Here is a 24,784-nt window from a genome sequence, read left to right as displayed (position 1 = left end):
TGGTAATTTGAATTTTATTTGGTCCACAAGAAAATATTTTCCACAAAAAATATTGTAAAAATATATTGTAGTGTGTTTTATTTGGGAATACTGATGTGCCTTAGTCCAGAAACGTCAACTGTACAAAGTTGTGCTGCAGTTAATGTATTTTGAACCATTATTAGAATATCAAGTCAGTCACATCATACCCACTCAGATTAATCTTGTTTCCTGGAGAAAATATAAAGCAAATGTATTTTTAACTCCTAAATAGAAGTAAACAGTTTTGCAGAGTATGCCAGTCCCAAACTGGAGTGCCTTTATTACACAAAATGAAGTCAAAGAATCAAAGGTAACTTAGCTGGAAACCCACTGTCAGTGGCTCTAAAACTCTAGCACAGCTTAGCATAAATTTGTTTTGGTGAAGAAGTCTTTATTTTTACAATGTATTAGTATTGTGCCTATTAAATGTACATACAGCAGAGCTCTGGGGAGTTATCTCCCTCCATCTCTTACCAGACTGTAGCACTGAACAGATTTATTTTCTATTAAGGGTAAGTGCATTATTTATAAGGACAGCATCCTGTAAAAGAGATGATTTTCCTGGTGAGAAGCCGTCTCCCTGTTGTTTGCTTTCCATTTGCTGCTGTGCCTTCCCTGAAGTGCCAGTGTCATGGAAAGCATCCTAAAGCAGTTGGAATTGCACTTGGGGCCACTCTGGAGCTGCTGGAATCTTCAGGCACCAGGGAGTGCCAAGGTTGGTGGCTGCAGGTGGGGGACTGGCTGGGCCACCAAGCAGCTGGTGCTGAGTCAGCCCGGGGGCAGCTGTGGGGCAGGCAGGGCAGCCACCCCACAGGGGCACGTTCAGGGTGCCTGGGTGACCCCTGCTCTGGGAAATGCCGAGTGCTGATCACAGGGGATGCTCTGGTGGAACCTCAGCTGTGCTATAACTCTCTCTGCCTGCTCTCAAAAGGGCATCTGATATTCCTGAAGAGTGTCAGGTGCTAAGGCCACATCCAGAGGAAAGGTTTGAGACGTGGCAGCAGGAAGCACTGCAGCACCTCACTGCCTGTAAGTGCCTTGTACAAGGGCCAGGGCAGATCCACCTCAAGGTGCTCTGACAGCCAGTGCAGTTTTCTACCTGCTCCTCACCTGCCTGGCCAACAATGGCTGTGCAGCTTTGGCTTTTTAATTACTGTGGTTAGCAGTGTTCACATTCTCAAGCCCACACTCATGTTAGAAAGGTTGGCCCTTTTTTTTCTTTTTTGTATTAAAGCTTTATTTTAGCTAGAATAAGAATATTAATATTTTTTAATACTGAGGTTAAGCAATATCCAATTGATATGTACTTGATCAGTGTTTTGGCTTTGCTTTCTAACTCACACTAATATATGGAGGTATTTTAAAGCAAACAGAGTATGATCAAATATGTGCTGTAGAACTTGAAGGAACATCACTTATCAGGAGAATTTAAGTGAACCATAAAACCTTGGTCCCACTTTGCAAATGGCTTTGAAGACGACTACGTAACTTCAAAGAGGACGACGTTAACAGCATAAGCTGAATTTGTTCTCCTTTCCAGCAAAAGCCTGAAACAGCCTTAATGGCAGGTCACTGGGAATCCAGTCTGGTCACTGGGATTTAATGGCAGCCTTGTGCTGTGTCATAGAGAAGCATTTTTCACCCTCCATTCCTGATAAAACCACTTCCCCATATAGGTGAATTTCAAATACCTAAGTTTGTGTCACAACATTTGCAAAACAGCTCAATTCATAGACTGTCTTTCTACAGCATTTGACTTGGTCCTCTTTCTGCTTGCTTCCCATTGCTTGAAAAATCATGCTTTGGATCATTTACTAGAACTATGTGTACCTTTTAAAAATAGTAACAGCTTTAGCCAGTATGGAAAGCATTTCTCTATAAAATGAAAACAAAATGGAAAACATTTTGATCTAGGAAAAAGAACTATGTCTTTTAAACTGGGCATCACAGAGAAAAGAACAAACAGGTGGTAAAAGCCAAGCTGTTGGAAGGCCTTCACTTTGTATAAAGCATCAGCAACACTGTACCTTTGGGATGAATGAAACAATCCGTCGGTGTCCTGATGTGTCAGTGGTGCACTCGAGTGCAGTGGGTCAGGCTGTGAGCCCTGGGCAAGCAGGGAGCTGTGTGGGGATGCACTGGGGGAGAAATGGAGCCCCTGAGCTTGGGGCCTAAGGCTTGGTCCCTAACTCTGCACTCAGGGCACTGCTCAGGGCTGGGGCTCCTGAGGCTCCTGCTGGCATTGCCATGGACAGGTTTTCCCATGGGGAAGCAGCAGCCTACAGAAGCTGAAGGAAGATGTCCTATCCCAAGGGTGATGCTACAGAGTGGAATTGCAGTGAAATGCAGCCACAGCTGCCATGAAGCAAACTGTCCTAAAGCACTGCCACACCTCTGAAGGTTCCTTTCACCAGTTACCAGCAGTAGTTTTTGCACATCTCTCTGGGTTACAGTAAAACAACAAAACCAAATCCTTCCGAACTGGCACCCTAACACAAAAAAACCCCAAACAAAACCAAAAAACCAAACAGCTTTGGTCTGAACACAGCACCAGATGTCATTAACCTATCTCACTGCAGGGTTTTAGAGACAAGCTCTCAAGCATTTACAGAAGCATCTGTTAATGATAATGCACTGCTTATCGACACTGGCACGTTTCTCACTGGTTCACTTCAATGGAAGGTGAATAGCATCATCATCCAAATGGCTCCCTGAATACTACTGGGGCTTGCAAAGCGCCTCCCATCACCTTCATTTTGCGATTTTACAGATTTGGTTAGGTCTCAGAATCAAAAGTAAAATTTATGACAGCAGTAACCTTTGCTACATGCACACCTTGATTTCACTTTAGCGAAACGCAGACAAATCACCAAGCACGGAGAGTTCATCTCACCTACAGACAGACCACTGATCTTTTATGCAGAACACAGAAATAATCCACGTTTTGTCCTCTGTGGCAGTGCTTGTAGAGGTGCAGGGCAGCCACAGTCTTCTCATCCCCCTTTTAACGCTGATTTCTGCTCACATCCAACACGTACAAAGACAGACTACACTCAACACATGGCTGACAAGGAATGACACTTGACAAACAGGTTCTACTGCGATCCAAGTGGTTTGTTAGCAATCCAGGCTGAAAGGCAGATTTTCTCAGGCTCTCCCTGCAGACACCTCCCCACGGTGATGCTCAGGGGACAGCAGGGGCTGTCCTGGCAGGAGGCTCAGGGCACGTCGCTCTCGATGAAGGGGATGTCGCTGTACTTGCTCTCGGTCACCGCCCACTGTTTGACCGCCTGCTCCAGGATCTCCCGGGAGAGCCGGTGCGCGTAGTCCAGCACGGCGGCGCTCGAGGGCCCCTTCTCCTCCGCCTGCACCGCCAGCAGCGACGACTTCTCCCCAGCACAGCCCTCGCCGCCTGCCCCGATGCGCTCATCCTGCACAGAGTTGGAACCTTGGAAGGCAGCCTTGGATTTGATGCATCCCATGGTACATTGGAAAATGCAGCTGCAAAAGTCAGTTCAGCAGCATGTTTGGATAACCTGGAAGCCGTTCCCTTGTTCGGTAGAGCGTCGCTGCTTCTTGCCAGTGGCTCCAGTTATTTTCAAAGAACAGGACATCTCCTTTTGTGCTTCTTCTGAGGAAATCTGTCAAAACAGTGTTTCACATAAAGGCAATAAACACGTTACCATTCTCAGTGAGCTCAGAGGAAACGTACATTCACTACAGGCGCTTGGAGAAGCGGCTTAAGTAAATCTCTGCCCAGTGTGCGTAAAATGTTTTTATCAGTAACATCCATCTACTACAAGTAGGCAAAGTTTGACCTGAATTCACGCTGCCTTTGAATGCAATTCCCAGGATGGGATGTAGGCCATCTAGGAATGTAAAATATTATAAAAAGAATAAAGTCTGTTTCTTCCAAGCTGACAATGCGTTATGCTTCTCAAGAAACTGCAAACAAATGCTGTTTAGCTCCAGGGACTGCTGCTGCTGCTGGAAATAAACACCAAAACCACCCCAGAGCAGCACCACACAACCACCATAGCCAGAGTCCAATGTCATGGCTGTCACACGCCCTCTGGGCACAATGACACTAATTCCCAGTGTCATTCTGCTGTTGCTGAAGGAGGCTGGAGCAGGGCAGCCACCAGAAGGTATTCACAAGGAACAAGAGCTGGTTTTGTTTTTTCCCTGGAGAGGGTAGGGAAAGCAGCAGCAGCCTGCTGTGATCAAGGCAGAGCACTTGAGAGCACAACAGAGCCAGAGCACCATTCTCACTAGAGCAGGACAGCTCTACACCCAGAGAAGGGAAAGTGACCAACAAAACACCTGGCAGGGTCCTTTTCGAGTCCTTTTCAAGTCCTCAAGATCCAGAGCTAGTCAACTCCAAATATGGGTTTTGGTTTACTGGCCTACAAAGCTGTTTCTGGGGCTACTTCCTCTCAGGCAAAGCAGAATCTCACGCTACGCCTGACTTTGCCTGGCATGCGCTTACCCACTTATCAGAGTTAACAGACTGCCAGCCAAAATAAAGACTGCACAGCACAGAAACCAACTGTTCCCTGCAGCTTCACCCAATGACGTTGTACTAAGGTCAGCCAAAGTTAAAGATTTTTTGTAAATAGCCTTTGAAAACACACAATCGTGGCAAAGATGTTAAGCCTTATTTATTTCCTTTATACGCTGGAGGAAATTGGGGCTCCAATCCAGTAGCCTGATCAAAGGCAAATATTTGCAGAGGAAATCAATCCCATTTGCAGGCAAATGGTGCTTCACAGGTAGGATGGGACTTCCCCAGTCTAGCAGCTGGCTCAGGAGAACCTTGAACTTGTCCCAGATTCCTGGGACAAGCTCCTGTCCTCTCTTTGCTGCTTCATAAAAACCACTGCTACCTGTTTGCAGGGCTGAAGTGCAGCACAGAAGGAGTGGCTGGCACTCCTGGCAGGAAGTCAGTCCTAAAGGGCTCCAGAAAGCACCAAGTCCACACAAATGGTGCCACACCTTTAGCTGTGTAGCAGGACATTTCAGCATCATAGAGGAGCATTTGTAGATCACCTCAGTGAAGTTCAGTGAGTCTCTTTGTGCACACTGACCTGTGCAGCACGTGCCCAGTGCTTTGGGACAGGCACTGTAGTCCACAGGCCTGTAACACAAACCCTGCTGCCAAGGGCTGACCTCTACCTGCAGTTTTACCCAACAGAGGAGAGCTAAGCTATCAGATTTTTATTTCAATATCTCATCATTAAATGAGTAAAGACTGGATGGATAACTTGTTATTAGATGAGTAAACAGCAGGATTCCCTTATTACACAAAAAACTACATTTATCCCTATATCTATACCCATGTCTGTCCATAACATACACTGATCAAACTTACCATGCCTCCAGACCAGAGGCCTGAAAGCAATTCAGGCAGCTGAATAATTCAAAACTTTAATAGGAATATCTTGTGAATGTCTAATTTCAATATTTACCATCAATAAAACATTAATACTAAGCACTTCCACTTCTGGACAAATAGGTAGCTCCAAGTACATGGTAAAGAATCACTGACAGCAGGTACCACCCAGCACTGCTGAAAGCTGCAGTCTTGATCCAGCCAAGGTAATGCACAGCTGCAGTGTATTTTTATCAGAGTTTAACCTTGACACTTTCCTTAAAATAGACTTTTCAGATTTGGATTTTTTCATCCAAGTCCGGAGCTATGGTTTTCCTTTTTTTTTTTTTAAGTTTTTTAATGGAGGTCTGTTAAATAGAAGCTATCTTTAGTTAGGATTTTATCATTGCTTTCATTGCTTTAATGTTTCCCATGTGCATGCAGCTGGAGATTTCTGTTAGGGAACACCAGCAGATGAGTTAGTGTCTAATGGAAAGGACAGAATGGGAATAGAGGGAGGATAAACTTCTCCTTAAAGCAGGTAGGGAGAACTTCCCTAAGGTCAGCATCTTCCTCTGCAGAACTCACCACCTCTGCCTCTTCACCTGGACCAAGTCAAATGTTCCTGGGACTGTCCTACACAGAGGGCAGGGTGGCCCAGCTTGCAGACAGCAAGGCAACTCACAATACAATTCAACTGTTCCAAATCAGTTGAGTTTCAAAGCCAAGTTATGGACCCAAGTTTAAATTCTAGCCTGTTGCTCATTTCATTCTTTACAGAGCCCAGTGCTTTCCAAGCCACTGCAGTGAGTGTTACAGTGCCTGGTCTACTGGAGTTAATAATTGTTGGCACAGAAATAATTGCAAATGGAGCTGCCCTCAACCTTTTGGCTGCTTCCTTGTTTTGCTGACAGCCCTTACCTGCACACACATGGTGAAATGCTGTTTAAATCCTCTCTGCCTAACTCATCTCCAGAGTGTTAAGTTCTGACAGATTTTAACATCCCTACCTTTCCTCTCAACGCTCATACCCTGAGAGGGAAAAAACCCAACAAATCAGAGTAGCTCATTTTACTCCCAGCACGATGCTGCATCCTGAAACTGCACAAGGCCAAACTGTGTGATAGGAGCCTGCTTCTGTCAGTGCCCAAGCTCTGCTCTGAGCCAGTTGTGCCTCAGACATCACTGCAGAGATGGTTTGGGGCTCAGGCCAAGAGCTCTGCAGTTCCTCACGTGACAAAGCTGCTGGGCTTAGCTGGAGCCAGGGGTCAGCGAGCTCTGCTTGCTCTGCTCACTCTCAACCAGAAGCTAAAGCAGCACCATCAGAAACCAGAACTCATCTTCTCTTTTTGGAGACAGATTTTACAGTAGGTGAAATGCTGATTTATTCATCTGAAAAATATAGGCTACTAGTTGTGCTCCATTTTACTGGATGCACAGTCAAAACGTTTTTAAATGCTTCGTTTAACTTCAGCACAACACTGTGCATGACTTTAATGGAAGTCTTGAAAACAATCAATTCTGTATTAGAATTGGAAGTTCCCAAGGACAAGTTCAGATGTTTTTTCACCTAATACTTTATTTACTGTGGTAATACTAGGAGAGAGAAAATTTTGAGGGGGTGGTAGCTGAACTCAGCAGGCACACTAGGGCTAAGCAGTCTCTTTGCCAGCCTGGCAAAGTGTTTCCTGCCAAGGTAAGTTCATTTCTACTGAAGGAAACAGAAAAATGGTGACAGGATGCCTGCAATTCACTATTAGAGAATATGAAATAGAGGAAAAAAGCATTAATCACATAACTGCCATTAAAAAAAACAGGATTTTTAAAAGCATTAAAATTCTCAATAAAAATAACTGCAAAAAGGTAAATGTGCAATATCAAAAATTAATGGTTTCACTGGCCTCTGGAATACACCAGCATAAGATGAAAACAGGCAGAAGAGCAAGCATTTTGCTGTTATGCAACATCTGTAGCCATCATAAGCAGGTAAGTTCCTGCTGTCATCTACTTTTTTTTCCATTCATGAGAACCTCAGGAAAAAAACCTTGAAGTTCAATATTACACTATAAGAAACTGCTTTCTGCAACATTTTAAGTTACAGCAGTCACCAGATTAAAAATAAGCCAAAGTTTTCAAAGTAGCTTCAAAATGTGCAGCTTTGCCCAGCTGAAGGCAGCAAGTAATTCCTGCTGTGACAGAGGCAAACTTGTGAGTTCAAATATGATTCTTCCTCCAGCAGGGACTTTCAGTTTTCCCCTGGGTATCTGCAGGAGAAGCTCAGAGTGCCACTTACCAGAACCACGTCTGTTTCTAACAGGTTGTCCCCTCGTCCCCAGGAGAGCACAGACAACTTCACGTCTGGGAGTCTGCAAAGGGAACCCAGGAACAGAGCTTAGCACTCTCCAGGACGTCAGAGGTGCACAATATTCACCAGCAAGGTGATGAATCTGTAGTGCTGGCCTTGCACAAGGCTGCCTGCCTTTCTTCCCACTCAGAACTTGACTTTGACAAAGGTAAAAGGATGATACAGCACTTAATAAATTAGATTGAATGACAGGCTGCAACAATTTACACACAGCACCTAATGCTGGGCTCAGAGTGGGGCCACTGCTTGGGCAAGTGGCTCCTGACCATCTTTAGCATGCCAACCTCTCCCACAGCAAGTCCAGGTCAGGAGGATTTCAGCAAGGATATGGGAAGGGTATTGTACCCATCTGTTGCCCAACCTCAAAAGTTCTCTCCCATTTTCCCTTCTCCCTCTCAAAGCTTCTATTGAGACCTGGACCATCCAAGGACACAGGGAGAACAGTCAGACAATCCCAGTGCTGCCATTATCATGGAAACAATAAACTCTGGAACAAAGCTATTCAAAGCTGGACTTTGGGCAGGTGACCTACTAGCACAGGTAACCAAACAGCACTCAGGCATCTGCACCTCTGAACTGCACCCAATCACTTAAAACATTCACACCCTCCATGTAATAACAGAGAGGGAACCCAGAGCACCCCTCTCCCTTCCAAGGTGGGCTGTAACTCAGGAGCACTCGTGGCACTGCCTTTGGATCCTCTGCAGCTGTGAGCAGAGCAGCAGCACATAACTGGCTGCTGAGGCATGAATCATTCACTCAGTGCACAGCATCCCCTCCATCCCTGCAGGACTCTGAGCTCCCTGTGCAAAGCAGTTTCAGGCAGAGGCTCCCAGAGCAGTCCAACCCACCAGGCCTTCAGTTCTGCTCTCCTGAACATCCAGCTTCCTGCAAATCCTACAGAGGAGATGCACTGCGTAACATTTATTAGAACAACTCATCCTAGGAAAAGGAAGTTTTAAACAGCTACAGTTACTTTTAGACAAGCACAATACCAAAGATTCTGCTGCCTCAGGCAATCACTGATACCCAAATATCCCAGAACAGCTCAGGACATGAAAAGCAAAAATTGAGCTCTCATTGCTCTCAGAGCCATCCCCTCCCTCTCCTGTCGCTTAGTGCCAACAAGAGATAAGAGCTACAGATTGAAAGGCTGCATGCAGCAACTGCAAACAACTGCTGTGCAGGATTAGCATGGAAGGGAAAGTCTCCTGGTTATCTGTCTCAAGGAAGGTCCTGGAATTTCAAAGGCTCGGGTTTTTCCCCCTCCATGGCGAGAATTGATAAAGCTTTTCCAGGCTTCTAAGCCCGTTTCTAACTGAATGGGGGAATTATAAATTTGCTTTTCCAAATCAGGCAGACCTCTAGTTTACTTTAATAGGTTTTTCAATAAGAGCACAGCTGATCACAGAATCATAAATTTGCTTTGGTTAGAAAAGGCCTTTCAGATCAAGTCCTACCATTATCCCAGCACTGCCAGGTCCACAGCTAAAACCTGTCCCTAAGGGCCACATCTGCACATCCTGGGCACCCTTTCAGTGAAGAATCTTTTCTAACACCCAGCCTAAACCTCTCCTGGCACAACCTGAGGTAATTTTGTCTGGATCTATTGCTTGTTACCTGAGAGAAGAGACTGAGCCCCACCTGCCTACAACCTCCTTTGTCAGAGTACTGAGTTATTTAATGGAGGCAATTTCCATGTCAAATTTCATCTCTCAAGCACTTTAGCAATGCAGTTAAGGAACACTGAAAATCTTCAAACTAGAGGGAAAAACAAGACAGAAGAAAATGTTTCTTCTTACTACACTTTATGATTTACATGCACAGTACAAGTGGGGTGTTTTTGCTGCTAAATAGTACAGCTGTGTCAATGTGAGTTTTTATACTGACAAACTCTGGAACTCTAAAACTAGCACTGACTTAAAACAAAAGTTAAAGAAGGCAAAAACCCCCATAAAATCAAGAAACAGTCTGGCCCCTCCGCAAGACACACACCCACAGAAGCCAGGAACAAAAACAAGTGCTTTCTGCACCGTTCTAGCAATCTTACCCAAGCTTTGGGAGCAGCAAACCAAGGTGAAATACAAAAAGAAACCTTTGGGTGAAAATACCAGTAGTTCAGAGAACAGCAATGCCAGTAGGTACAGCCCTCAGCAGCCACAGTGTTATTCTTCATCCAGGAAGAAGAAGTCTTGTTAAAAGCAAGGAACATTGTGTGCTTGGTAGCTGTCTAATTTCATGAAAGTAAAACTGTACCCAGTTGGCCTGTCCTGAAATCCTCCCTCCAGTGCAGCAGTTTATTCACCAGAGCTGCACACACAGTGTGAGTGCCCCTGTTCAACAACCCAGCTCAGGGGGCAGCCCAAAGGCCATTGGAGAACAGGATGCTAAAAACCTCTTACAGGTTCTGTTCATATTTTATCTCAGTTACTTGTCCAAACAGCTGTATAGACTGCTGTTAGTGCAAATATAGACAGAGATGTTTACAATGTATTGATGTTTTTTTCTCCAGTGTCTCAGAATACATGCGTGCACCAGTACAGACTCTGCCAGACCACAGACAATAGGAAACATTAATTTAACTACCACAGGAACAGGAGAAGGATGCCTACCATTGATGGAAGCCTGTTTTCTAGATGGGTAACAGTGAACCAATGGATTTCCTTAGCAATTACCTTGGAGTGAGGCTGGAGAAGAAAGGGCATGAAGAAGATTCAGGGTTTCTCAGAAACTCCATCTGCAGAAAGTTTAGCCAAGACTTAAGGAACCCAACTACAGAAACTATAGAGGAATGCCTTTGGAAGGGAAAGCTAATAGTGATAGAGGAGATCCAAGATTCTCCAAGACCCCAAATACAAAATAATGCTCAAAACTGGTGAGTGAACAGAAATAAAATACCAGAAATGGATATAAAGATTTTGATCTATATGTACAGCTGTTTCCTTGCCCTGCGTCACACCAAAGGATGCAGGTCCAACACTTCTTTCAGCAAAACCCACAGGTCTTGTAATTATCAGCCCCTCCCATCTGTACTAGCTGCAAATCCATGGTCTGAACACCATCCCCACAGCAGGGGAAAACACAAGGCACACCAGCAAAGGTGTCAGAGACACTGGCCAAGTCCCACACTGAGGTTAGACTGCTCTAAGGCACAGCCCTGGGCCCAGACAGAGCAGCCTCTTGGTTTATTGCAATGCTCCAACACTGTAACCAACTAGAGTGGAAACAGGAATTTTCCTACATATACCACAAAACTTCATCCCAACAACTCAATTATGGAGTCACAGCCTTCCTACTAACAGTCCTCTTCAGGAACCCATTGAGACATTAAGCTGCTAACTCTCAGACTAAGGCTCAGGATCCAGCCTGGTTTGTAAAGGTGCATTACTGTCCTCCACAGGTGCCTGGCAGAGACAGAGCTGCAGACAATGAAAAGGGATGCACAAATCTTTACGAGCAAGAAAAGCCCCTCCTGCAGCTCTTGCTGGCTGCTGCCCAGCCTGGGGATCCTGCCAGCAGGAGCTGAGGAGCAGCAGCAGCAGCAGCTAGAGCAGCGGATCGGTGCCTCAGGCTGACAGGGTCGGCCTTTATTGTAGTGGCTGTCACAAGATTCAACCACGAACATATGGAGCTGCAGAGCATAAGGTATGAATGAGGGACACTGCCTGCCTTTGTGACACCCTCAGGAAGCTGAAGGCTCCGCTGGAGTAACACAAATGAAAGTCAGAAGGAAGGCGATGGTCAAGATCTGCCCAAGATGAACCACAGAAGAGCACAATAAAGGCAGCGCACGACCCTATTCTGTTCTTTAATCTCCAGAAGCCAATTATAAAAAGGGAAATGGGAATTAGGAATGCACCAGAAAAGCCATCTTTCCACATCTCACATAGAAAGGCACGGGAAAACACAGCCCCACATTTTAAATCACAACTCTGTTACTACTGATTCGCACAAACTGAGGAGTAAGAGGACAAAGTGAGGAGCAAACAACCAGATGCTCCAGCTGTACAAAAGCCGCCCCGAATTGCAACAAAGAACTTTGTCAGCCTTAAAAATCACTCTGTCTCACGGCTCTCCCCCGGTATTTGTTTCCTTGAATTCCACCACTCCTGACGTGCCAGCTCCTGCTTCCAGCAGCTGCCGCCTTCGCGCCTGGGAAGCGGGAAGGGCCGGGAGCCAGGCGAGGCAGCCGTGCCCGCACAGCCTGGCACCGCTGCCAGCCCTGTCCCCCAGGACCCTGCCCACGGAAACACCTTGTGCCCAGGGACAGGAGCGTCCTGAGGCTCTGCCCAACCCCCTTGGGCAACTTGCACCAACCAAGGTGATTTTAAAGCAAGAACGTTCTCAGCAGAACGTGATGTTCAGAAGAAAAACTAATTTGTATGTACTTGAAGGTTAAAAATGCCACTTTGTTAAGGGTACAGGATAAATCCCCGCATTTTTTCCTTTTTTAAAATGACTATATTTAGAAACCTAATTTGGATTGCTACTTACTGAACTATGAGAAAGCATAAAATATTTCTAAATGTTTAAGAATTTTTGCCATGGTGGGTCTGGCATTATTAAATCTGTATTTTATAACATGCCAGATGAAGGTAACCTGCTCTGTATAAGAGTCAGTGTGGAAGCCTGGAAAGGTGCTCATGGCAAAGCAGGGGCTGACAGACCCTCACATCACCTCGGCCGGCAAACACAGCAGCCTCACGTCTTCCCCACAGCAGGAACAGCGCTAGGAGAGAACCAGCCACGCCGTTCACCTTCCCACTCCGCATCACTCCCACCGCTGTCCGTAGCACCACCTTTCCTCAGAGTGCTCAGGGGGAGCGGCACCTCCGCTTTGCCCAGTTCGGAGGAGTCCGCGGCCGGCCCCTCGCTGCGAGAGGATGGCAGGAGTAAGGCGGCAGCACCGCCGGCTGTCCTGACAGACCCCAGCTCAGAGCCCGGCTCTGTCTCCCCGCTCTCCGGCACGACACCAGCCCGAGGCGGCCGAAGGCCAGCGCTGCCCACGGCCCCGCGGGTGCGGCCGCGCATCCCCGCTCCCTCCCGGCCCCGGCGCGGCTCGGGGCGATGGAGCCGGGCACATACCGGCGCGGCGGGGCGGTGTCCGTGCGAGCAGCGTGCTGGAAGCGTGGCCCCGCCGCGCACGGTCCCCGGCCGCCGGGCTGCCCCTTCCTCCGGCGGTGCCCGCGGGATCCGGCCCTCGTCCCACCGACGCCGCCGCCTCCTGCAGGCTCCTGAACGGCAAAGACGCAAACCCACCGTCAAAGTCCATGCTGGGAGCGCCTCCCGGCCCCGCCCGGCCCCGCGGCGCTCGCACAGGTAGCGCCGGGAGGGCCCCGCGCCCGCCGCCGCTCCCGCCGCTCCGCCGGGCGCTCCCCGCCCTCCCCGGGGCGGCGGCGGCGGGGCCGGGCGGGGCCGGGGGCGGGAGCGCCGCCGAGCCCGGGAGCGGCGGTGCCGCGGCCCCGACCTGTCCCCCGCCGGCACCTGAGCCCGGCCCGCAGCCCCCGAGCGCCCCTGGCCTCGGCGCTCCCGCCCCGCCCGGGCACAGCCGCGCCTCAGCGCCGGCACCGGCCCTGCCATTTAAAATAAGGGAAAAGGGGAAAAATCACCCAGGCAGGAAAGGCGCCTCTCATTGGCTTCTCCTCCTTTAAATCCTCCTCCCTCTCTACTCGGCCCTAGTGAGGCACATCTGGAGTGCTGTGTCCAGGTCTGGGCTCCTCGGTAAAAAAACACCAGGAGCTGCTGGAGAGGGTCCAGCAGAGGGCACAAAGATGATGAGGGATCTGGAGCACTCTCTTACAAGGAGAGACTGCGGGAGCTGGACCAGTTTAGTCCAGAGAAGAAGAAATGGAGAGGGGATCTCATTAATGCATATAAATATCTCAAAGGCAGCTGCCAAGAGGATGGTGCCAGACTCTTTTCAGTGATGCCCAGCTACAGGACGAGAAGCAGTGACCACAAAGTAAAACACAACAAGTGCCACCTCAACACGAGGAAGAACTTTACACTGAGGGTGCCAGAGCACTGGAACAGTTTCCCAGTGAGGTTGCAGAGTCTGCTTTCTCCAGAGACATTCCAAACCCACCTGGGTGCATTCCTGTGCTCCTGCTCCCCTGCCTTGGCAGGAGGCTGGATGCTCTCCAGAGGCCCCTTCCAACAATCCTAACAGTTCTGTGATTCTGTGAAATATGGAAAAGGTGTTCAAAGAATGGAGTTGCCATATAAAAGCTTAGGGCCATCAGCATTGTGTGTTCCCCTCAGCCCTGGGACAGCACTGAGGTGCCAGAACACATTGAGCACACAAGGACCGGCGAGCTTTAAAGCAAAAGAAAACAGTGGAAGAGACTGGGGGAGAGGCCTGGGTGATGCTTCTCTGATTTTATCCTGTCAGGCAGCATCAAATCATGTACAACCACAGAGAAGTATTAGTTATACCAAAGCTTTTTAGGAAACACCCCCATTCCAAAGGAAAGCTTCCAGAATGAAAGCTGAGCAAACTAAAATAGCATTTTCAATTTTTCAAAAATAAAAGCTATGCTAAAAATGAAAACTATTTCATAAGAGAGGCTGCAAACAGACACCCTGGGTAAAGCATTCCTGCTTTTGGGGAGTTCTTGACACCCAAACTACTGTACAATACACACGAGCATGCCTGGGCATCCCCTCTGGGAGGCTTTCATGGAGCTCACACCTGGCTGGGGCTGGCAAACAGCACCCCAGGACTCACAGGAGTCTCCTGGCCCTGATGGGACAGGCCTGGGGACACAAGGCTCATGCTGGCCCTGGCTTGTGCTACAGCAACAGGCTAAAAGCCAGAGGTGCTGCAGGGCTGGGCACTGTGCTCGTGCCCCTCACTGCACTCAGCACTCACTTCCAGTGTCTGTGCTGAGCTCTGGCTAAGTCTCCCATCTATTTAGGCAGGTTTTATAGAATCAGAGAATCATTAGGATTGGAAAGGATCTCCAAGGTCATCAAGTCCAACTGATAACCTGGCACTGCCATGTCCACCACATCCCAAAACCATGTCCCTTAGTGCCACACCTATGCAGCTTTTCAATACCTCCAGGGATGGTGACTCCACAACTGCCCTGGGCAGATTGTTACAATGCTTGGCCATCCCTTTGATGAAGGAAATTTTTCTAATATCCAACCTAAACCTCTCCTGGCACAACCTGAGGCCATTTCCTGTGGATCTGTTGCTGTTACTTGGGAGAAGAGACAAAGCCATCTCACTACATCCTCCTTTCAGGTGGTTTAGGGAGCAATAAGATCTCTCCTGAGCTTGCTTCTCTCCAGACTGGACCCCCCCAGCTCCCTCCTCACATGACTGACTCTCAGCCCCTTCACCCAGCTCTGCTGCCTGCTCCTGGGCACACTGCAGCACCTCAATGATTATTGCCAAGCAGGTCTCCAGTTGTCAAGTAAGTTTCTAACACATTTCCAGTCAGTCATTGCCTTGCCAAGGAATTTCTTGCAGTGCTTTCAAAGCCAAAGAAAACACTGCACTGGTAACATTCATCAAGAGAAGCACCACTGTAACTGTAGCTGCTGGTCACAGATTACCCATTGCATGCTGGAGGGGCTGCAAAGGGCCAGCAGAGCCAGGGGATGGACAGGTACACAAAAATAAGAACAGCATCCCTCTGCTCCTCCAGTGGCTGGGAAACCCTCCCTAACCTGGAAAGCTGGGGGACAGGGAGCAGGCATACACCACCAACAAAATCCAGCAGCTCCTTGTACAAAAGCACTGCTGCTACAGCTGTTGTGACCACCCAACAACAGCACACAATATTACACTCATTACTTGCAAACAGTCCACCTGTGAATTAAAAACCCCTCATCTTTTACTAATTACTGCCTTGGGGCCTGGAGAAAGCGTTGTGTTGCCAAGTGCTGGGTGCAGGGTTTGTACACACTGCGTGTGCTGTGTCATTTCATCCAGCTCTAATGGGAGCCATGCTCCCTCAGAGACCAAAGGCAGAGTTTCTGGGGCTGGGGTGCAACAGGAGACCAAAGCTCAACCTCAGGTCCTCACAGGTGTGATTTTTAAGTGACAAGTTCCCCAGGCAGGATTAAGCCCCTTGGGCACTCAGCAGGTGCTGCAAGGGTTTACAGGGGCAGGTCTGAGGAGCTCGACCCAAAACCTGTTAAAGCTGGTGACACTTTGCCCTCTGGTTTCAAGGAGCTTTGACTCGGGACTTGCTGACCTGGGCAGATCTTGTGCAAATGTTTTATTACTGTTTTAGCTCATCTGTAGGTGGCCAGAGGAGAAAATCAAACTCCTGGCCCTGAAAATTAAAACAAGATGAAGTTCTGGAAAGGTATGGTCACCTTGCATTAACACAGTGGTATTGCTACAACAATGACTTTTAAACTACATCCTGTTTTTAAACAAGAATTTTGTAACTAAATTATAAATATCTTTGTATAGGCTTATGCCTACTGTGCTCTTTATTATTCTAGCCTGGTTTCTAATGCAAGTTTCTACTTTTATCTTCAGCTTTTAAATGAATGCAGCTCCCACTGAGCATCTTGGTGCCGTGGGGCAGACATTCCACAGGCTGCAGGCACAGCTGGTGCCTGGCTGGATCACTTCACTGCATCCCAATAGATAACAGTCTGGTCTAGTGCACTGCTCATCTCTTGTGTCACCACCCAACAACAAGCCTTGGCCTGAGCAGCAGCACCTCAGTGTGATGTGGCAGGGACAGGGAGCTAAGGAGAGGGTGATACATGTGACAAGAACCTCGAGCCCGTATTTATTTCTGGGTGCTAAAACAGATTTAATATTTCATTAGCTGTGGAGCTGGCAAGACAGCTGATTATGTTGGGCTGAGGCAAAGCAGTCAGTGTTTTTAAATGCAGAGCATCCGTTTGAAATGACTACAGCCAGGCACAGGCTAGGCAGTCAATGAAATATTTAACTGGTAAAGCATTTCAGTGTGCAAGGCTGGGGCCAGATATGTGTGCTGTGATGTTAAAAACCACAATACCCAAATCTGAGGTGCCCCAGCCCTCAACATGGAGGCCTCAGAGGTGCAGCAGTTGCCCAGAAGCTATGGGGCTTCAAGGTCCCCACCCTGTGCCAGGGTGCAGGAAGCCTTGCTGGGCATGGACTAGCTTGGGAGGGCACAGGCATCAAAGCCTTTCCTGCAACTCAGCTTGCCAGATAATGCTGCCTCTTGTACCCTTCTCCCAGATTTCAGTGAAAGCATTTTCCTGTAGGGGTAAGGAAGGCACTCTCCCCTCCAGAAGAAATAGTTTTAAAGCAAGTTTGACTTTTTGTTGTCATAAGACCTGGTATTTATTTTATTAGCTATTTTTACTCATTATTTGCTTATTGGAATTTGCTAGTTCTTCTTACAATATAGGCCAAACCCTCTAAATTCTTGGCAGGTCAGGTCCTGCTCTGTGTGCACATGTTCACCCCAGAGTGATGTGGATGCAGCATCAATCCAGCTGCAATGAGGGAAACTGGTGCAAACTGAACCACAGAAGTCAGGGAATGGTGTTAGCATTGGAACTGCTGGAATGATACCCAGACTGAAGGATTCAGCAGTGCTGAAGCTTCAGAGGAATCTGGGTAACGAACTGCTAACCTACCTCTTTTGGGTTAAAATTTGTCACTTAACAACCTCTGCACCAGATGGCAAAGTTTTAATGAGTTTGTCCAAGGGTAACAGAATAAATGAAATCTGATTTCTCCCTCCCTCTGACACAATTTTATAGTTCCTGCCCTTGCTACCCTTCACAGTTCCTCCACATCTGCGAACCCCTCTCCAAGACTTCAATTCCTCTTCTCTGTCTCACACACCCACAATATCCTACAATGACTTCTGGAATACTCACATGCACTTCTGCCTCAGCTCCCTCCCATATCACCTGTAAATAGTGCCCAATTTCCAGTAACCCCAGCTTTCTTCCACATCTTCTCACCTGAGCTGTGTGGTTGGCAGCAGTAGCACCTGCTCAGGTTTTGCCAAGGTGCTGCTCAGATGCTCAGTTTATCAGTCCTGCTCACCATGATGCTGGGTCAGATTCTCCCTGCCTTTCCAACAGAAAGCAGAGAAAATACAACCATTTTTCCCAAGCAGTGCTTAAGTTCAATTAAGAACCCACTGATGTGGCATTCAAAAAAGGACTACAAAGCTCCATGAATTTATCCAAATCCAACCACCAATTCAATCCCTAGTCAGAGGTCACTGGTTGAAAAACTTGCTCTGTTTCTCAATTCATTTTTTAACTGTACCAACAGACCCTGGTATTAGGGAGGGCTTCACTGAGGCACATATTTCTAATTCAGATGAGGAGGTAAAGGAAGCCATGACAAGCACTCTCTGCCCCAGGAGCTCCCCCCAGCATGCCCACAGCCACGTGGTGACTTTACCAAATCTATTTTTACGTGCAGTAATCCACTAACTGCATGGGTTGGAAAATGTTGCACAGTCTGACAAGAATCAATATAAAGTCTAAAGAGGTATGAAGCCCTGAAAATTTTTGTTATTGACTAAAACCTCCTAATAATCCAAAAGCCTTGAAGTTGTACCTGATATGCTGTGAATACATTCTAATAAGTATTTTAGTAGAGTTTCAGAATCAAGCCCATAATGCAAAGAAGATAAGTTCCTTAGTGTATAAAGCTGCAACACAGCTTTATAGACTAAGGATCCACCATCTAAATAAAGGCTCTATTTTCAAAAACCTTGTGCATGGGAAAGGTGTTCTTTTCTTCAACTATGGATTTTTCTTTTGTTTACCTAATTCTTCTTTCATTATACACCACTCTCATCTGTTTTTGCTGTTCTACACACAACCAAGATTTACTTTTCTGAGAGCTTTTATTCTCTTAAAAATATTTCCTTGGTGTTTGCAAACAGGTTGATTAAAAGCAAGGACAAATATGATTGCAGGATGCCCCAGCACATGCCATGGCAGTCCCTCAGTGCTGCCCTAGTTTCCAACTCTGTTACTACCAAAAGTAAATGACAGTGGGGATTGCACGACTGCTCCAAACCTTAGGGCACAACATTGATTTCTAGATCATGATTATTTTTGGAATGTCCCATCCTCCTGCTCTGAAAAAAAGGTTTGATAGCTTTTACATTTAAGTTAAAATACAATAGAATATAGAGGTAAAGCCTAATTCCACTCTCTTGTATGAAGAGATCCTGAATATTTAAAATAGGTTTAGCACATTGCTATTAGTTTTACTTCTTTTGGTATTAGCTGGATGTGCATGTACTGCTATAATTCAAAGGAAAAACACAAAATCAGTGTGTGCACTGAACTTTATACCCATTAAACAACTCCCAGCACTTTGTGATTATCACAATGAGACATTTGGGAAAGAACTTTTTTTTTTTTCAAAGATAAAATACCTAATTTAGCAGCAGAATTTGAAGAACATGCTCAGTTTCACTCATGTACTTACACATCAGTGTATCCTGCAGGACTTTATTGGATAGGGGCTGAGTTGCAGAAATTCATTTCATCCAGTCAGCAACACCTGTGCAAAGATATTTAGAACTGCTTCAGTCACCATATTTGCAAAATTTTCCAGGAAAAAACCCAGCATTATATACTTAGAATTTCTCTGGATGCTTAAAAATGTGCTAAGAAGATAATTATGACAAAGTTACACTATAAAGGCACTCTGCTCAAAAAAATGAGATAGAATATGTGGGCATTTTTTTCTCCCATAGAACAACCTATACTTAGCATCAAAGTGAAAAAGAAGAAACCAGAATCACAGAATGATTTAGGCTAGGAAGCTTCTAAGCTAATCAAGAAGAGGATTAAAATAAATGACATGTTTCTACACAGCACAAATGTTTATCCAACTGAGTGTAATAGTTGTTAGATCTTTTGTTTCAATTTGTGTAATTAATTGTATTAGAAATTTTTTAATGGAATTTTTTTTTGGGCAAATTTAGGAATCTTTAAAATGAAATTTTTCCTCCTGAGGCTTTCCAGGTTTTGTGTCCTGGAATGCACAATGGGTGCTCACTCCCTGGGCCTCTCCAAACTCTCCCCAGGGGCAGTGAGGTCAGTGTCTCTGAGTAACCACACAGCAAAGACACCCAAAGAATTGAGGAGCAGACAAGAAATTGAGCATTAATTCTGACTGGAGATGACGGTTTTCCAGAAGAGGGGAATTTCTTCCAGCAGGGGGAGATTGCAGTGAGCCCGACCTGGGCTCTGCACTGCCAGAGGAGTGCAGCCTGCTCCCCTGGTTACAGTGGCCCTGGGTCTAGGGCTGATCTCGAGGCCACAGCAAGAACTGGGGTTGTTTTTCCCCAAGAAACCTCTCTGGGTGATGGCTCCTTGTGTGGTGTCCGCAGAAGCCGGGTGCTAAATCACCACAGCAGCACTGCACATTCATTGTGGAGCAAAACACAAACAGCAGCAATAATCCCCCCAGCAGCTCTGTCTGGGGAAGAGGCAGCTACAGCTTTTGTTCAGTCTGTTTATGAAACTGCAGATTGTGTTTGGCAGGAGGTCAGCAGCGAGTCTGAGCATACACTGGCTATGAGAGGCAAAGTGCACACCCAGGGCCCAGCAGCAGCCCTGGTGTGGTTTGCACCAGCCTGTGCACTCAGGCACTTACCTCCTGCTGAGCAGAGACCATCCCTATCCCATGGGCAGGGCTGGAAAACAGAAATAGATAGAATAAATAACAAATCTTATTCACTTTTTTTTCATATAAGGAAGTATATTAGGCACAGAATATTCCTAATTTATATGCAAGTCCTCTTTTACTTCATTTTTTATCAGTACCTAACAGCACTAAGGCATGAAGCCTAGGCAGACATGCAAACTGCAGCCCTGGAAAACCCAAGCTGCAGCACAGCAAGAGGATTAACCAAACATGAGGCATTAGAATATTGCAAAGAGGATCAAAAGAGATTTGTGACTGAAAAGCCACCCACCAGAATTACAGTCAGCTGAGAAGCTGGACTGAGAGAAAGTGGGGAAATGTTTTGCATTTAGATGTCTCCTAGAATAAACTTAAACTTCAGGATGTGTGCTGCAATACACCATCAGATCAAGCTTCCCTGTGACATGGAGCTGCAAACAAAGCCACCTTCTTTCTATACTGAAAACCAGAGCTTTGTAACAGTCAGATATTAGCTGGAAAAAAGCAAGAATCACATGGAAATATGGTCGCTGGCACGCCTAAAGCAAAGAGCCCTGAGGGCAGCAACAAAGCAGTAGCTGTACAAAAACTGCCATGCAAAAGGAAACAATACAGAGAAGTAGGAGGAACTTAAGACCTAATCTTGCCATAACATTTTCTTCTCCAAAATAAAAGTCACTGTTGGTGTTCCCACTCCAAAATGATACTAAAATTAATTATTAAACAGGAAATTGCCTCCTAGTAGAGATAAAGACAGACATCACTGCAGGCGAGGTTGTGGATCAGCAAAGCAGTGACACACTGAAACCCTGCTCCCATCAATTTTATGACATCTGTAGACATTATTGTACTTAATGTAGGGAAGTAATGTGTTTCAGAGCAACGTTGTACCCACGTCTGCATCTCCAATTTTCACACTGAGATCAACATTATTATGAGCACCAACTCCTCCCTTTTCTTCCTCCTCTGCTTTGCTTTCACAGCTTGCTTTGGCTGCACCTGCCTATCTTTATGTCCATCCATAAATCTTTCCTTCCTCCTCCTTTCTTCAGATCCAGCAGGAGAGGGGAGGGCATGAGCAGCCAGGTGGGTGTGTGGCTGTTAATTGAGCTTAACCCAGCACATTATTTTATCCCAGCTTTGTTCAGAGTAAGGCATCCTGCCCCTAAGAAGCAGTTCTTCATGTGTTTTTAGGGACAAGGCTAAAGATGATGAATGGGTATGAAATGCAGAGTTTTTTCTAGTACCTACAGTAAGCCCCCAAACCACCTTTCTCTATCAGATCAGTTTCTCCACCTTGAAAGATTAAGATTAAGCAGTACAAATATGTGGAAGGGTGAACTCTTGCTGCCATGAGAGCAGTGGGGATGGCTTTTGCTGCTTTAAGAGCCTGGCCCACTTCTGTCAATGCTCCTGGAGGGCAGGCCTGCATCCCCCCTGGCTCTCAGGGATATCTCAGGCAGCAAAGACTGTTCTGCCATGCAGAACTGGGCAGTGTGCTCAGGAGGAGGGCAATAAAACTGGCTCCCTTTGAGCACAGGGCAAATGGATTTTCAAATGAGCCAGAAGAAATGAGCCAGAGGATGCCTTAGGAAGAAGCTGGGGTAGTGACTCTCTCAGAGGATACATTAAAGCAAAGATAGGGGACTCAAGGATACAGATGCTGAGGAATTGCATCCCTTGGGGAGATTTATGGGTGACTGAATCTGAGCTATTGCTGCTGCTGCTGAAAACTTCCATTTCCTTAAATTGCCTTGCTGGCTGAACTCAAGCCCTCTGTACTTTTTCTCATACACCAACATCACCTTTTGCAGCACTAATGGCAAATAAATTCCTTTATAAAGTCACAAAATTACTTAAACTGTCACTGAAATGAGAAGATAAATTTGAAATTAATTTTCAGAAGAGTCTAATTTACCAACAATGTCATCATGATTACCTCACATAATAAGTATTTTGATATCTCTACACATTATTCAATACCCAAATGATCTAATTATCTTATCTGAGATACCATCCAATATTAAATGTCCTTTCTACTCTATCATGAGGCTTTTCAGCTGCATCATCTTCATATCAGAACTCTTGTGCACAGGGAAATTTATGACATTATACAGATCAAATAGAAAGATACAATAATAGTTTTTGGAGGTCATAACTAGAAATATTACCTATAACCACATAATGCCAAAGAAGAAAATAACAAATTTGATTCATGCTATAGGTAGATGCCTATACATATAACTTTGCAATCTGATTTCAAGAGAAAAAAAAATAACTTTTAACAGGGAAAAAGTAATTTATTTGGGAGGACACGACTGTCTTGAGGACAACATAAACAAGTAGGACAATTCTGCTGAAATAATGTTAGTTGTGGATGGTGTGTGTAACACTTACTCAATGCTCAACAGAGATTCAACAGAGCATGAGCTCCATTTCAGGAGCCCTTTTGGACTAGAGTTCTGCTTCAAGTCTTGTTTTTCCCAATTTCTCGTTAATTTTATGATATCTATTCCTACCTTAAATATAGCAGCGGAAAGAATATTTCAGTTGGAATATGGAGTTAGATGGCATCAGATTGCTACACATTTACTTCATCAAGGCAGGGCTTTGAAGAAAAACTAATCTTGAGTGCATGCAAAAAGAAAATTTATGACTAAAAAGACTCAAAGTATTTGATCTGTTAATATGCATCATTCTAAACAGGCCATTGAAGCTTAAGATCATCTACTGCTAAAAAGATCTAAAAATTGAGAAAGCATGATTTGAATAGTAAAGGGTTTGTGGAATAAGCTTTGGGACGGAATAACACCAGGATGAATACCTTAGTTTCAGTGTTAATTGAGATCCAGTGTTCACCTTTGACAGGTGATGGGTGCACCTATAGGTTTGGGACTGGCAGAGGCTGCTGAGCTAAGCCAGGCTGGAGCTTGGGGCAGATATAAATAAACATCCACAAATACACTGCTAGTATGCCCTGAGAAGTGATGCCTAAGCATTGGGTTAGGCAAAGACAAATAGGGTTTAGGCTGGAAGAAAACTTGGATCTAAGGCAAAATCTTGTTTAGAGAAGCCTGCCAAAAACCACCAAGGTTACAAAATTTATCTGTGGAAGTTTAATGGCGGGAGCTCCAACCTCCATCCATTTTCCAGCCATGTCTGGCTTACAGAAGAGTATACCTTGAGCAGTATGAACTGATGCCTGGTTTTGTTATCCAAGCAGAAGTGTACATGAGAAAAATGTCATGAGTATTTCATGAGAATTAAACCTCTTTGGATAAGCCTCTGGCTGTTTTAGGGTGCAGATATCTGGTATCACTTTGGTTTGGGATGTGGCTCTGAATTTTAACAAGGACAGGTATGCACCGGCAAACACATACACACACATGGAGTTTTGTACCCTAATAATCTATAATCCAGTAGCTCCTAAAACTAGAACATGCATTGCAGGGGTTTTCAGTATGATTATATAGTTATGTTTTAATAAAGTAGTTAATGTAGGAAAATAAAGTAATATCTGAGAGACAAATTTACAAAAAACCCGGGAAGACCATTAGATCCCAGGTAATCTCCCAACAACCCTATAGCTTAATATTAACTTGAATAACTTCTCACTCTCTTTCTGGCTGTCCCTTCTTCCCCTTTCCTTCAAGTCAGAAATCTGCTTTTTGATGTCTGAATGAAAGACTGTTCATCTCACACAGTTCAAAGTTCAAGATCCTGCTTGTATGTAGCATGACCTCTTACTAACTGGAAAACTTTACTCAAATACAGGCTTTGTGATGAGAGGCCAACAATTGGATGCAGTTTCCACAGCAAACTTGTGTCACTTAGCTTGAAAACAAGCCTGCATTTAGTGAACTAAAGGAGTTGTTCAGTGGCACAGCTAAGAGCTCACAAACACACACAGTCTGACAAATTCTTTTCAGCCAGCGTCAACAGTATCCACAGACAGACAGGCATTTCAAGCCTCACTTGTTCTGAATCAGAGAGGACGAATCAGGATGAACAGTTTCAGCCAAACAAGAACATTTAGAGGTTTTATGTATCTCATCTAGGAACAGCATCACATAGTACCAGTAGATAAATAAATAACTAACCCACAAATAAATAAATAAATTACTGAATATGATCCTTTGAGCTTCATCAGTCACCTTTTTCTATACCAGAAAAAAAGATCCTAGGCCACTCCATCTTGCTTATGGCCGTGAACAATTTCCTACCTATTTATTATTGCCTTGATTTTAATTAATAAAGTAGTTAGTAACATTTTTTCTTCTGAAGTCTTTAGACAGAATTGATGTAAAATATACTAGATAAAGACCTGCTATAAGTAAAAATATTTTTGAACAAAGATGTAGCTGCTGAATCCACTTCTGAGATTCCCTGC

General features: G+C 45.5%; 1 protein-coding gene across 11 annotated transcripts in view; it reads right to left on the bottom strand.

Annotated features, from left to right (window-relative positions):
• Window positions 1-24,784, bottom strand: part of CUNH2orf88 (chromosome unknown C2orf88 homolog) — a 38,546-nt gene continuing 13,762 nt past the window's right edge. For 3 of the 11 annotated variants that reach the window (XM_071434489.1, XM_071434491.1, XM_071434490.1), the window contains 4 exons: window positions 20,365-20,404; window positions 19,189-19,263; window positions 7,686-7,758; window positions 1-3,662 (listed from right to left, as the gene is read on the bottom strand). In XM_071434489.1, coding sequence (XP_071290590.1) covers window positions 3,240-3,503 — 264 coding nt within the window. In that variant the 5' untranslated portion in view covers window positions 3,504-3,662; window positions 7,686-7,758; window positions 19,189-19,263; window positions 20,365-20,404 and the 3' untranslated portion in view covers window positions 1-3,239. The other 8 variants (XM_071434494.1, XM_071434487.1, XM_071434485.1 and 5 more) reach the window with 8 other exon arrangements.

This window comes from Agelaius tricolor, unplaced genomic scaffold (assembly GCF_023055355.1).
Source record: "Agelaius tricolor isolate 1412-34295 unplaced genomic scaffold, bAgeTri1.0.p SCAF_10, whole genome shotgun sequence".
NCBI lineage: Eukaryota > Metazoa > Chordata > Aves > Passeriformes > Icteridae > Agelaius > Agelaius tricolor.
This window is presented reverse-complemented; position numbering and strand designations above follow the sequence as displayed.